The sequence below is a fragment of the Choristoneura fumiferana genome, chromosome 14 (assembly GCF_025370935.1).
Source record: "Choristoneura fumiferana chromosome 14, NRCan_CFum_1, whole genome shotgun sequence".
NCBI lineage: Eukaryota > Metazoa > Arthropoda > Insecta > Lepidoptera > Tortricidae > Choristoneura > Choristoneura fumiferana.
This window is the reverse complement of record NC_133485.1, coordinates 14,902,140-14,915,467: the sequence shown is the minus strand read 5'-3', so window position 1 is coordinate 14,915,467 and position 13,328 is coordinate 14,902,140. Positions and strand designations below refer to the sequence as shown.

Sequence of the window (13,328 nt, the reverse complement as noted above, 5' to 3'; positions counted from 1 at the left end):
AAGGATTTCGTATTTTATACGGAATCTTCCAAGTTTAGGTATATTTTATATCTTAGGTTTTGCTATTAACTTTAAACTACTAATAATTCTCCAGCAAACTTAACCATTATAGTTTTCTTGTAAGTTTGATAGGGCTGGATGACAAAAAAAAAGCACCCCCACTTTACGTCTATGGGAGGTACCCTAAGTTTATATATTTTTATTTTTTATTGTACCATTTTATTCGGCATAGTTTACATATTACAAAAAATAACCCCAAAAAATATTAAGCAAAAATTACAGCTTTCTAGCATTGATAGTCCCTGAGCAAAGCCGCGGACGGACAGATAGACAGACAGACATGGCGAAACTAAAAGGTTCCGTTTTTGCCATTTTGGCTCCGGAACCCTAATAAGAAATAAACTAACAAAGTTTCTTTTGCCAACATCTTTATCCGCTGCGTTTGTTCAGCGTGGTGGTGGTAATAGTTAGATAGTTGCTCTTAAGCGTGGCAGGCGGGGGAGTGCATTAACACACATTTGTTGCATAAACGTAACTATCGTAAGATCGCGGTGAGCAAAATAATCCCTTACTAATATTATAAGCGTGTTTTGTTTGTTACTTCATCACGTTAAAAAACTGAACGATTTAGAAAGAATTGCGGTATACCTACAGATAGTTTAGAGTCCCGAGAAGGAAATTGGATATTTTTAGCGCCGGAAAGTTCAATGGGATAGCGATAACGAATCAACGCGGACGAAGTCCGGGTAAGGGCTAGTTGTTTATAGTTCATGTCAACTTAACCAAAAGTTTATATAGGTACAGTCAAGTGCTAAAATATCGACTCATCCAAAGTTACAAAAATATGTATCCACGAACTTAATGTTACGTGCATAAAGTCGTCTATACATATTTTTGTAACATTGGCCGTTGGCCAATAAGTGTCTAACCAATTTTTAAAAAATTCCCATCAAATCAATATGTCGCTAAAGATCGAACTTTCAAGTTGACAGACACGTCTATTTGCATTATTATTTTATGACATGCAAACGATTATGAACCTTAGGGTGTTATAGAAAACATATTTGGCTGATGGTACAGTCAAACCATTTGATTCCTGACAATCCTGACCCACCATAGAGCGCTCTCACATTGTCATACTGAACCCCTTGCCAAGCAATGTGATGCCATTGTGACTTTTTCTATATTTTTTTTTATTTTGACTGGATGGCAAACGAGCAAGTGGGTCTCCTGATGGTAAGAGATCACCACCGCCCATAAACACCTGCAATACCAGGGAGATTGCAGATGCGTTGCCAACCTAGAGGCCTAAGATGGGATACCTCAAGTGCCAGTAATTTCACCGGCTGTCTTACTCTCCACACCGAAACACAACAGTGCAAGCACTACTCGTGAAGCAGGATTAGCGAGCAAGATGGTGGTAGCGATCCGGGCGGACCTTGAAATGTATGTATGAAAAGGTTCCACAGTGAGTCATGATTTAGTTGGTTCCTGCCTTTAATACCTGTAGGCTACTAAGCGTAAAAGCAGTCATCCTCCTAATGCTGAAGCGCTCATGTTGCCAGGCCAACAACTCATCGGCCAAGTTGATCTTCTTATGCGTGACGGGGGCTCCGAGCCGGGCCTGGATAGAGTGCGCGGCGCCGCCGGGTTTCGGGGGCTTGGACACGTGCATGTTCAGGTGCGGCGACGACGAGATGGAGTCCAGGCACATGGCGAACGATACGTCCTAGAGAGATTACAGTTTGTTATAGCTACACGGTAAATATTCAGCGTTTTCAGCAAGTGTTTTTAAAAGAGATGAGAAGATGATAGTTCAGCGGGTTTCCATCGCCATCTTTTTGGGACAGTTCTCCAGAACATTACCTGCAGCAGCGAGGCGTCAGTGGAATCCAGCTGTTCCTCTAACTCTAACCAGTCTTGACCGCGAAATAGTTCAGCGAATAAGAATAAGAATAATTTTATTTAGTAATAAAGTTACACTGTCCACAAAAAATTACAAAATAACACAGTTGAATAAAAAACAGTACATTTGACTTTTCTACGGCCTTCGCACTAGACTCTGGGTCTGTATAGCGAGTGCCAGAAGGATGTCTTAAATTACAAAATTAGAACATTACAAAATACGGTAAGAGTAAATACTCTACAAGTTACTTGAAGTGTGTGAGTGTGTGAGTGTGTGTGTGTGCGTGTGTGTGTGTGTGTGTGTGTGTGTGTTGTGTACGCGTGTGTGTGTTCCTTTTTACAGGCGTTTAATTGCAGGCTTTAAGGAGATCTTCCGTATCTTGGTAATTCAGTTTGGCTAGATGCTCTTCTATAGCACTCTTTAGTTTGGTAGCAGACAAGTCTTTGGGGTTTTTAATTTCTTTGCATATTTTGTTGTAAACATTTGCATGGGAGTAAGGAGGCAGGTTATGCTAAATACGCGGCGTGAAGAAAGGGTAGGAAATATCCATACATAGTTGCTTATTGATATATTCTTTCGCATACTACATAAAACTATCACTTGCTGAGCGGCCCGCCTGGCACGAGAGCCGTTAAGCTGTAAAAGTCGTCCAGAGCTAAAAGCAACAGTCCATCCGAAAAAAAAAAACAGTTTCTCCAGACCTACTCTACCACCTGCCATACTACCTGTACTGCTTACTACGTGTTGATGTTCTATAATGCATTCACTGCCACCTGACTTCCACAGGTGCCACCGACGCACATGTGCGTTCAAAATACGGCACTGGGCGAAGTTCCGAAAACGCATATATGCGTCGGTGGCAGTGAATGCTTTAAAGAGTCATTCTATTGTATTACCTGCAGCAGCGAAGCATCAGTAGAATCCAGCTGTTCCTCTAACCACTTCTTGGCCGCGAAGTAGTTCAGCGAGTGTCCGGCAGATGTCAGCACGAACAGCAGCGAGGGCGCGCCGCGGACGGCCGGCGACGCGTATAGGCGGGAGAATATGCGCGCCAGCTCCAGTATAGCCACCGCGCCTGATGCGTTCGAGTCTGCGCCTTGGGACAACTCCTGTAGGACAATTTTCATGTAATTAATCATCATCATCATCAGACGGAAGACATCTTGTTTAGCCGCTCTGCTCAGCTGTTTCCACAAGAGCTGAGCGAGGATAGGTAAATGAAGCGTTTCTATTGGTTCATGAGAAATACATTCTTCGCACAGCTCTGGTGGAGCCTTAATCCATAAATTACGTTACACCAAGTATGACCATTTTTAACCCAACCCCACCCCTCCTTGTCACACCTACTTTTTCAGTAATCTGCTATCAGTCCGAACAGATGTTGCTGTTCCAGTTACTCGCGTTTCAGTGTGCCCTGCAGCGAGGCGCAATAACTCATACTAGACAATACATAGAAGCTAGAAGCGTGTCTTCAGTTCTTGGATGGTATGTCTTTTGAGCCGCCTCTGATAGTCAACTATTGTTAACTGCCGGGCCAGGACGTTCGGATGGTATTCAAGTGGCGTTTGATACATCTTAGCTGTCGTGCTTATTTCCTCCTTAATTGTAGGGATGCTTAGATGCTAATGTATCTCTTTGTTTGTTCAAATTCAAATTCAAATCATTTATTCAGTAAATAGGCCGCAATGGGCACTTTTACACGTCACTTTTTTAAACTACCAGCGCTTCCGGAAAGACCATCATTGCCAAGCATTGCGGTGAAGGAAAAGATCGTGAGGAAACCTGCACAAATCTGCGAAGCAATTCAATGGTGTGTGTGAAGTTCCCAATCCGCACTGGGCCCGCGTGGGAACTATGGCCTAAGCCCTCTTGTTCTGAGAGGAGGCCTGTGCCCAGCAGTGGGACGTATATAGGCTGGGATGATCATTGCCAAGAAGAATGCGCCGCAAGAAACTTGGCAGAAAGTCATTTTTTCAACATAAAATAATTACAAATAAAATACTTAAAAACTACAGTATATAATTAAATAAAAAAAATATAAAAAATGCCTTATGGTATGGTTATGGTAGGTATCTATCCTACCGGCTGCGCCATGTTATGTTAGGTGGGACACTTTAAAGCAAACACAGGTTCAAGCAATCAACTGACATTTATTATTCTTGTTTCCAGTCTACCCATCTTTGACACTCCTACCCACATGCTATAATATGACACAAGAGTTTCTTTTAAGCAGGTCACCCAGTATACTCACAGGGACAACAGCAGAGGAGTCGTAGTGAGCAGCTATGATGATAGTCTGCGCTGAGCCTGAACGGCCCACCAGCTTCCCGTGAAGGGTGACCGGCTTCGACTCCAGTTTCTGGGGGACCGGGGCAGATACCACTGCAACAAAGATCTTCGTTAATGACTGGCACTATCACACTCGGTTAAGAGCTGAGGCCGTAATGCCTAACGTTTTTGACGCTCGCCATCGCAATCAAATGACAGTTTTTGTATGGGAAATCTGTCATTTGGTTGCGATCGCTAGCGTCAGAAACGTTAGGCCATACGGCCTCTAATTCCCACTTGCAAATGCTCTGCAAAATATTTATTAATGTCATATAAATGTGAAAGTATTAATGTCATATAAATATAAATTTCAAAGTATTTGTTTGTTTGTTCCGCTTTCTTGCCTGAACTACCAAACCGATTGTCATGAAATTTTGCATACATTTTGAAGACCAGAATATCATGGGACACTTGACACCAATTGACCTAGTCCCAAACTAAGCAAAGCTCCGGATACTAGGCAACGGATAAACATACTTATATAGATAAATACATACTTAAATACATATTAAACATCCAAGACCCGAGAACAAACAAATTAAATGTTACCTTAGGTATAGGTACTGCCACGAGAGTTGAAGTGAATGATTTCACACACAGCTACATGGGGAGCTGATTGCATAAAAGGAGAAAGAATTAAATTAATCAGTTTATGTCGAAATCTCGCTGTCATGTAATGACATGCTTTTGTGTGCGTGACCTCAACTCCGGTGGCACTACCTATGTGTATAATAATGTATATCTTGAAAAACATGAGCTGTTCTCTTGGTCGCGTAATAAACGACTTTGGCATTCAAATTAGTAACAGTAAATCATTATTGATTGGAAACAATTGAACAGCATCTCAATTTAAAATCCTCCAGAAAAACAAAGTGTCTAAACTTTAAACAAACAAACAAAACGCTCTAACACCAATTAATAAACGCTTGCTTTGAGAACGAACTTGTATAGTTTGAACGCAATTTGGTAATTTGTTTTATTTGATGATTGTTAGGTCTGTTTGTATAGAGGTGGTAACTAGGTGACAGTAAATTGATTGGTACACCAAATTCGTTTTTGGGCATTTTTACATTAAATGACGCAAAATATTTTTTTTCTAGAATTAGGCAATTCTTGATTCTCCTTTCTCAGAATCACGAGTAGTAGGTACTACTACAAAACTAAATAGCGGCTTTGACAAGACATCTGTACTTACTCCAAATTTCATTGATATACATCTTGTAGTTTTCGAGTAAAATGCCTGTGATATACGGACGGACAGACAGACAGACGGACTGACGAAAACTATAAGGGTTCCGTTTTTGTCATTTTGGCTCCGGAAACCCTAAAAATGCTCTTTTAGTTTTATTCCTCATAGCAGTGCTTGCACTATTGTGTTTCGGCGTGGAGAGTAAGACAGCCGGTGAAATAACTGGCACTCGAGGTATCCCATCTTAGGCCTCTAGGTTGGCAACGCATCCGCAATACCCCTGGTGTTGCAGATGTTTATGGGCGGTGGTGATCTCTTACCATCAGGAGACCCAAGTGCTCGTTTGCCATCCAGTTGAATAAAAAAAGAAAAAGTTAAGCATAGACCTCAGTGGTTTCAGTTGGAAGCGGCCTCATCTGACCATCTCCTTGGTGGAAGTCCTACACCGATCTGATCTTGCTAATCTGTGATAATTATTCTAATGTTTTTTTTTTCATAAAAAGCTTTACATATGTTTTAAATAAAATTATACAATTGTCGAATTAAAATAGCTGTGTGGCGTGGTCTCATAGTAGAATGTAATTGGATTTAGATTACGGATATGGACCTATGCAAAACAACCTCTGATCCAATTTATGATTTCAATATAGAAACTCACCAATCTGATACCCGTTTGAGGATACAGTATTAAACATGGCCTCCAGCGCCGTGCCTGACTTGTCGTCCGTAATGAAACTGTGCTGCAGGTCTCCAAGGATGTCTTCGAAGTCTGGTGACCACTGAGCAAAGTACACAGGTGCACTGATCTCATCCTGGATCATGGCCATTTCTAGAAGTTGGATGTGCTGTGGATCGATAATAGTAGATTACTGTAGAGGCTGGGAAGTAGTAGGTTGCTGGACAAGCAGATATAGACATGGGGTTTATTTGATCAATTTCCCAGAATCATTATTTCCTAGTAGCAAAATTTCCGTTTGCATTTTTTCCCTTCCCCAATATGCTTTTTTACTGAATCTTATTTTCACAGTCGCGTTTTTTCCCAAACAGAATCTACACAGGAACATAGGTAGGTTTAGGTTATGTTAGTTTGCATCGGTTCCAAGAGCCAAAACTGTGCAAAAGTAGGATCTCCGTGTGAGCGGATCGATTCTCATTGGAAAGAACGCTAGTGTTTTGCTACTAGGAAATAATGACTCTGGGAAATTGATCTAACAAATCAGACATGAATAGGGATGCGAGGCCGGCAACCTCACGTTCCGGCCGTGGCTTGTACGTATATAGTGCTTTTCTCAAACATGGCAATAAACAAGAATTGAAGCTGGCGGGACGCTAGTCTCGTCGCTCTGTCGTGTGCGCGAGTGTCGCGCTGGCTGCTGACGCCGCGGCTGCGGGCGGTGGTGCTGGCAGCGGTGCCGCTGAGCGCGCGTTGAAACAAAAGACGGTCGCATTGTCGGCCAGCGGCCGGGAAAGTTGTATGAAATGTCTTTTTAGGCCAAGCCGCAGCGCCTGCAGCGCGATACATCCTGGCCTATTATTTGTAACAACAACTTTGAACATGAAATTTTTGTGTTTTAATGTTGTAACAACAACATTAATATTTCATGTCATGTTTTATAACAAGAACTAAAGATATCAAATTAGTTTAGCAAATACATTACATGTCCTAAACAATTCTGATTAGTCCTTCAATTAGATTATCAGAAACACTAGACAAGTATTTTTTTTCTTTGTCAATAAAACAAAATATTATGAAGACTATATAGCTATAACCACAAATTTTAGGGCATGTGAAATTGTGAACTGATGTTCTTTATGAGGGCGATTGAAAAATAGCATCTGTTTGCCAAGAGACTTTGATTTACAAGGCATGAATTGAGTTGTTTATCCTTTTACTTCATAAAAAAAAACTTTTTTTTTATCATTTTAATTATTTAATTGTAGCAGTAGCTGCAGCTTTTACCAATGAGACAGTTGTACAGTCACCTGCAATATCTGAAACAGCAGAGCATGCAAAAATATCAAACATATCCTACCAACCCCAGAAAATTGGGGCCCTAGTGAAAAAGGGGTTAATTCTGCAAAAGTTGAACAGCTGATTTTGACTTAAACCCCTTTACACATAAAATAGAAAATAGCTGTGTAATTTTTGCAGACTTAACCCCTTTTTCACTAGGGTCCCATAGTCATGTCAGATATTTATGCACACTTTGCTGTGTCAGATATTGATACTGGTGACTGCACTAGCTATCTGTGACAAAAGTAATGATTAGATCTTACTGCATAAAGCGAAATTGGTGTTCATAGCAGCTATTCTAGCTTACCTCTTTCTCTTCTGTGCTCAACGCAGTATCATTCTTCGGCAGCACTAAAAGTAATGCCCCAGCTTTGTTCCTGATCTCTAGGAACTGCTCGATTGTGACATCCTGAACGCGAGCCACAACACAATGGCGGGAGGTGCTCCACGAGGTAAGGGAACGGCCTTCCAGATTGAAGCTGGCACTGCGGCATCCTGGAAAATTTTTGAAGCACAGCTAACTAACTGGTTATTAACTTGGTTATGTTTAAGTTAGTTCACAGAGTTTATAAATATTATGATTTTATGATAATTTCTTGGAACAGGCACTGTTTGAAATTTACTATGAGCTTATGGTGAAGGAAAAAATTGCAACAACAACGAAATTAATTGGTGTGTGGAGTTCCCAATTCGCACTGGGCTTGCGTGTGAATTATGACTCAGCAGTGCATGATAAATATAAGATTAGACAACATAAGATATTTTTAGTGTCAAAGCTGTGTACAAAATTTGATGTCATAAATTAAATAGAAGGAGATGATGCAATGACATCTTTAAATCGCAATCCTGTGGGAATATCAGGATAAAAACTATGTTATTTCCAAAATCTAGCCATTTGTGTACTAAATTTCATCCATATCCCAAACTTATTGCCAAAAAGGAACAAACATACATACACAACTTTCGTATTTATAGTTATTATTAGGATATCAACTAAACTAAACTATAGACACAATGTGAACTATAGACAGGTACCACAAAATATTAATTTGGTAATGGTAGAGTGGAGGACATGGGGGGAGGCCTTTGCCCAGCAGTGGGACACATCTACAGGCTTCTAAATAATAATAATAATAATATAATAATGACAAGAAAAAATTGAACAAATAAGTAGCAAAAATTTTTTGGGAGTCACAATAGACAGCAACCTTAACTGGAAGTCGCACATTCAGAAAATTAATAAAAAACTGTCAAAAACTTGTTATGCGATTTCAATATTGTCCAATATAACTTCAATAGAGATTGCAAAAAGGGCATACTATGGTAATGTTTTATCCTCTCCTAACATATGGCATAATATTTTGGGGTAACTCAGTAAATGTTCAATCTACTTTTATTCTGCAAAATAAATGTTTACGTATAATACACAATCTTCAAAATATGGACTCTCTAAGAAACATTTTTATCAATAATAGAATATTAACTCTGACATGCATATATATTTTGGAAATTTGCATATTTGTTAAAGAAAATAAAGATCATTTTCCCAAAAAAAGTGATTCAAAGACAAATATACGATCTCAATATAAGTATGACATATGCACTGTCCGACCCTCTAGCTATATACTCAAAAAGAGCACTTATGTAAATGGAATAAAAGTTTATAATCACTTACCTGAATATTTAAAATCATTAGATGGTGCACAATTCAGAAATAAACTTAAACAATTTTTAGTGTGCGAGTGCTTTTATGATCTAAATGAATCATCATCATCCCAGCCTATATACGTCCCACTGCTGGGCACAGGCCTCCTCTCAGAACAAGAGGGCTTGGGCCATAGTTCCCACGCGGGCCCAGTGCGGATTGGGAACTTCACACACACCATTGAATTGCTTTGCAGGTTTGTGCAGGTTTCCTCACGATGTTTTCCTTCACCGCAAAGCTCGTGGTAAATTTCAAATGTAATTCCGCACATGAATTTCGAAAAACTCAGAGGTGCGAGCTGGGGTTCGAACCCACGACTCTCAGCTTGAGAGGCGATAGGTCAAACCACTATGCCACCACGGCTTTTTTTACTATGAATATGAATACTTTTTGAAAAAATATTAGAATTCATGTAAAAATAATAAATTATAATTATATTTAAGTAATAAATTGTACGTCCGAAATGGACAAACTGTTGAAACTTCTGATGCATAAATGTTAACATAATTTGTACACGGTTTTGAACAATAAACGTTTCTTATTTCTTAAACGATCATTTGGGTCATCATCTCATCTCGAACGATAAGATAATGACGCCAGCACTCTTTTACTATTTAGATTAGATTTTTTAGACAAATATGGCTCTGTCCATTGGAGGACAATTTTGCCAGTGTCTAGTAGGTTTTGCCGTTGTACGGTAAAAAAATTCTAGAAAACGAAATATGAGAGGTAATGGTGGATGAACGATGACAGCGCGAATCCTTTTACTATTTATTCAATGATATAAAACCGACTTAAATAAATAACCTCAAAATGTCATCGATTTTTGTATTTATAAATTAAACATGCACTAATTCTTATTACTCACCATGGGGGATGGTGTGAAGGTCGTATTGCTGCATTCTGTAGACCGAAAACTCATGTGAAGCGGCCACAGGGTTCACTGGAGACATGATAATGAAAATAGGCAATGCCACAAGCAAATAATATAAGGCAGATAGCCTTTGAATATCTCCGACAAGCCGTCTGCATCATCGAGCCACATTTTGGCGACTAATTTGGGTCCCTGTTTATGATATTAACGTTAAATATTTAACAATAATTGGACCGTAATCCTATTAGAAACCCTACGTGTGATAAGTCGGTCAATGACATGACATGACAGCAGCATGACTGACAGATTGTCTGTGGTTTTGCGTTCCGATTCACGATAGGCACAGAATAAGTAATAGTACACGATAGGGAGCGAAAATAATTTCATGGTTTTATAGAAAATAAACATAAAATATGTCAAAACAGCCTTGACTGTCATTTGAGTACCGTACGAAATAAAAAAAGAAAGAAAATAAGGGCGCCGTAATTTTGAAATAATAAGTTTTCTTCTTCTCAGTCGTACACTCCTGACGGAGTGGTCGTAGGCATGGATTGTCTTGTAGATTGGTTGCGGCTTTTGAGAAACTTCTCTATTTGTGGCACTGCGCGGACGCTCAGTGGCTAGGGCATGGATACCGGTATTCGGTATTACCGAAAAACCGGGATACCGGTCATTTTTTCCCCTCTTTTAATACCGGTATTAAATATCTACAAAACCGGTTTTTCGGTATTTTGACTTGTGCTTAAAATAGTAATAGACGACTTTAATTTCAAACAAGAAAGCACTTTTAATAACTTGTCTTCAGATCTTACTTATGGCTTTTGAAGTTACTTACCTACTTAATCTATTTCAAATTTCAAATTTACCGCGCACAAGTTTGCTTTGCTTATTTGTAGTGTAAGCTTTCTCGAAGTTGGACCTACCTAACTGGACCGTTTGTCCCAGGTATACATAGTCGTCAACAACTTCGAGCGCAGAGCCCCGACTATTGCGGGAGTTGGGACAACATGGACATTAGTTAGACATGACTTTCGTCTTGCCCATGTTCATTTTTAGGCCAACTCGGTCGGAAACTGCTGAGGTCGGCGAGCATAGCACTGAAGTCTTCCATGGTCTCAGCCATGACTACAATATCGTCGGCGAATCGAAGGCGAGTGAAGTACCCGCCATTAATGTTGATGCCTCGTCCTTTCCAGTCCAGAACCTTAAAAGCATCCTCCAATGCAACGGTGAACAGTTTCGGAGCGATCACATCTCCTTGTCTGACTCCCCGCTGCAGAGGAATAGGCTTCGTGCTCTGGTCATGTAATCGGACGGACATAGTGGCGTTTTTGTACAGACACTAGACACTTCAACACTTCGATATACCGGTAGTCAACTGCACCGCTGGAGAGCCTGCATCACAGCCCAAGTCTCGATCGAATCGAAGGCTTTCTCGTAGTCCACAAATGCAAGGCAAAGGGGGAAGTTATACCCTTCGGTCTTCTGTATAACCTGCCGCAACGTACATGTGGTCTACGGTACTATAGGTTTTCGGAAGCCGGCTTGTTCGGGAGGCTGGAAATCGTCAAACCTGCTTGCGAGACGATTTGTGATGACCCTGAAAAACAGCTTGTAAACATGGCTCAGAAGTGAGATGGGTCTATAATTCTTCAGCAAGGTGTTATCACCTTTTTTGAAGATGAGCACCACCACTGTCTTCTGTTCCATGCTCCCCTTGGTGGAGGACGGAACTAAACGGCGTCTTAAGGTCCTTAAGGACTGGTTTACCACCCGCCTTCAAGAGTTCGGCTGTAATTTCATCGTCACCCGGGGCTTTGTCATTCTTAAGCTATTTGAGGGCCATACTAATCTCGTACAGGCTGACGTCTGGGATGTCTTCGTGATAGTGTCGGGTTAATCTAGCCCTCGGGTCTTTAGCTAGATTTTCGACGGGTGTTCGGTTGTCGTGTCGCTATCCATAAAACCTCTCGTTTTCCCCAACAGCTCAGGTTTGGATGAAATGATTCTGCCGTCGTCGGTCTTCAACTTCATTAACCGGCTTTGACTTACAGACAGATCCCTGGTAAACACTTTAGAGTCTCTGATACGCTCAATAGCCTCTTCAATGCTATTTATTAGTATTAAATCGGCGTACATCGCGCTTCAGAGATTTTGAGATCTGCCTATTGAACTGCTGATAGCGACAATTAAGCGTCACCAGAATAATGTACTGGACTGTAGCAGCATCTCACGCCTCACCTCCATGAGCCTAAGGCCAGAGCGCGAGAGCTTATTGGTTCTAGTACGGCGGGTTTTGAAGAAGTTAGATCCGATCGTATGGACAGCTTCCACAAACCCGTCGTTGTAATCGTCCACGTCGCTACCTAGGCATTCGAAATGGTTTTGAAGTTTGAGCTGAAAGCTCTCGGGGTTTTGGAGCCGATCTGGTTCGGGCGGAGCGTAGATTTCATCAGTAGAGACCTTTCAAGCTTGAACTGGATATTTAATGAGCCTCGTACAAGCAAAAGAAATTATGCGAAAATTTGGTTGGGAACTAATAATCGGTGAAACAATTTTCACCGAAGAATTAGAGAATCTAATTCCATATTATATAAGTATTAGTTAACAATTAACAACTTAAGTTTTTTATTTTAATACTTGCTCATTAAAAGGGAAGTTTATTAAATCTTGCTTTTCATGTATATTGGTTATATTTCAACAAAACAACAGACTTATACAGAAAGAAAGAAAAATAAAGGGAAAATATGGAAAATACCGAAAAATTACCGAAATACCGGGATACCGGTTTTCTAAATTTGAATACCGGAATAATACCGGTATTGCCATCAAGCCCAATACCGCATAGCCCTATCAGTGGCAACAATTTGTGGAACATCTAAATCTAGTTTAACTTTCATTATGTCAGCCGAAAGACGTCCACTGCAGCTGGAGATAGCCCCCCTCCAAGGCTCTCCACTCAGATCGGTTTTGTGCTTTCCGCATCCAACGCGATTCCGCGATCTTAACCAGGTCGTCGCTCCATCTTGTTGGAGGCCTACTGACAGCTCGTCTCTCGGTCCGCGTACGCCATTCGAGAACCTTCTGACCCTAAGTATCGGCCATCAGTCCTGCGAGCAATGTGCCCCGTACACTGCCACTTCAGTTTCTTAATTCTTCGAGCTTCTTTGTATTATTAAATTCATTATGATTATGCGATTAGCATGGTGAACGGTTGTTGTGTTGCTCTGAGAATGAACGCTGGTTGAGTTCGAAATGCGTCAGTGTAGAGTGTAATAATATTTTTTTTTCAATAAAAGCTTAATTTATGGC

General features: G+C 40.6%; 1 protein-coding gene across 1 annotated transcript in view; it reads right to left on the bottom strand.

Annotated features, from left to right (window-relative positions):
- Positions 1 to 10,303, bottom strand: part of LOC141435274 (BOS complex subunit ncln) — a 31,887-nt gene extending 21,584 nt beyond the window's left edge. Inside the window, 7 exon segments of the mRNA XM_074097965.1 lie at positions 1,505 to 1,729; positions 2,803 to 3,015; positions 4,158 to 4,288; positions 6,082 to 6,268; positions 7,745 to 7,932; positions 10,011 to 10,131; positions 10,134 to 10,303. Coding sequence (XP_073954066.1) covers positions 1,505 to 1,729; positions 2,803 to 3,015; positions 4,158 to 4,288; positions 6,082 to 6,268; positions 7,745 to 7,932; positions 10,011 to 10,131; positions 10,134 to 10,187 — 1,119 coding nt within the window. The 5' untranslated portion in view covers positions 10,188 to 10,303.
- Between the last annotated feature and the right edge of the window lie 3,025 nt (positions 10,304 to 13,328).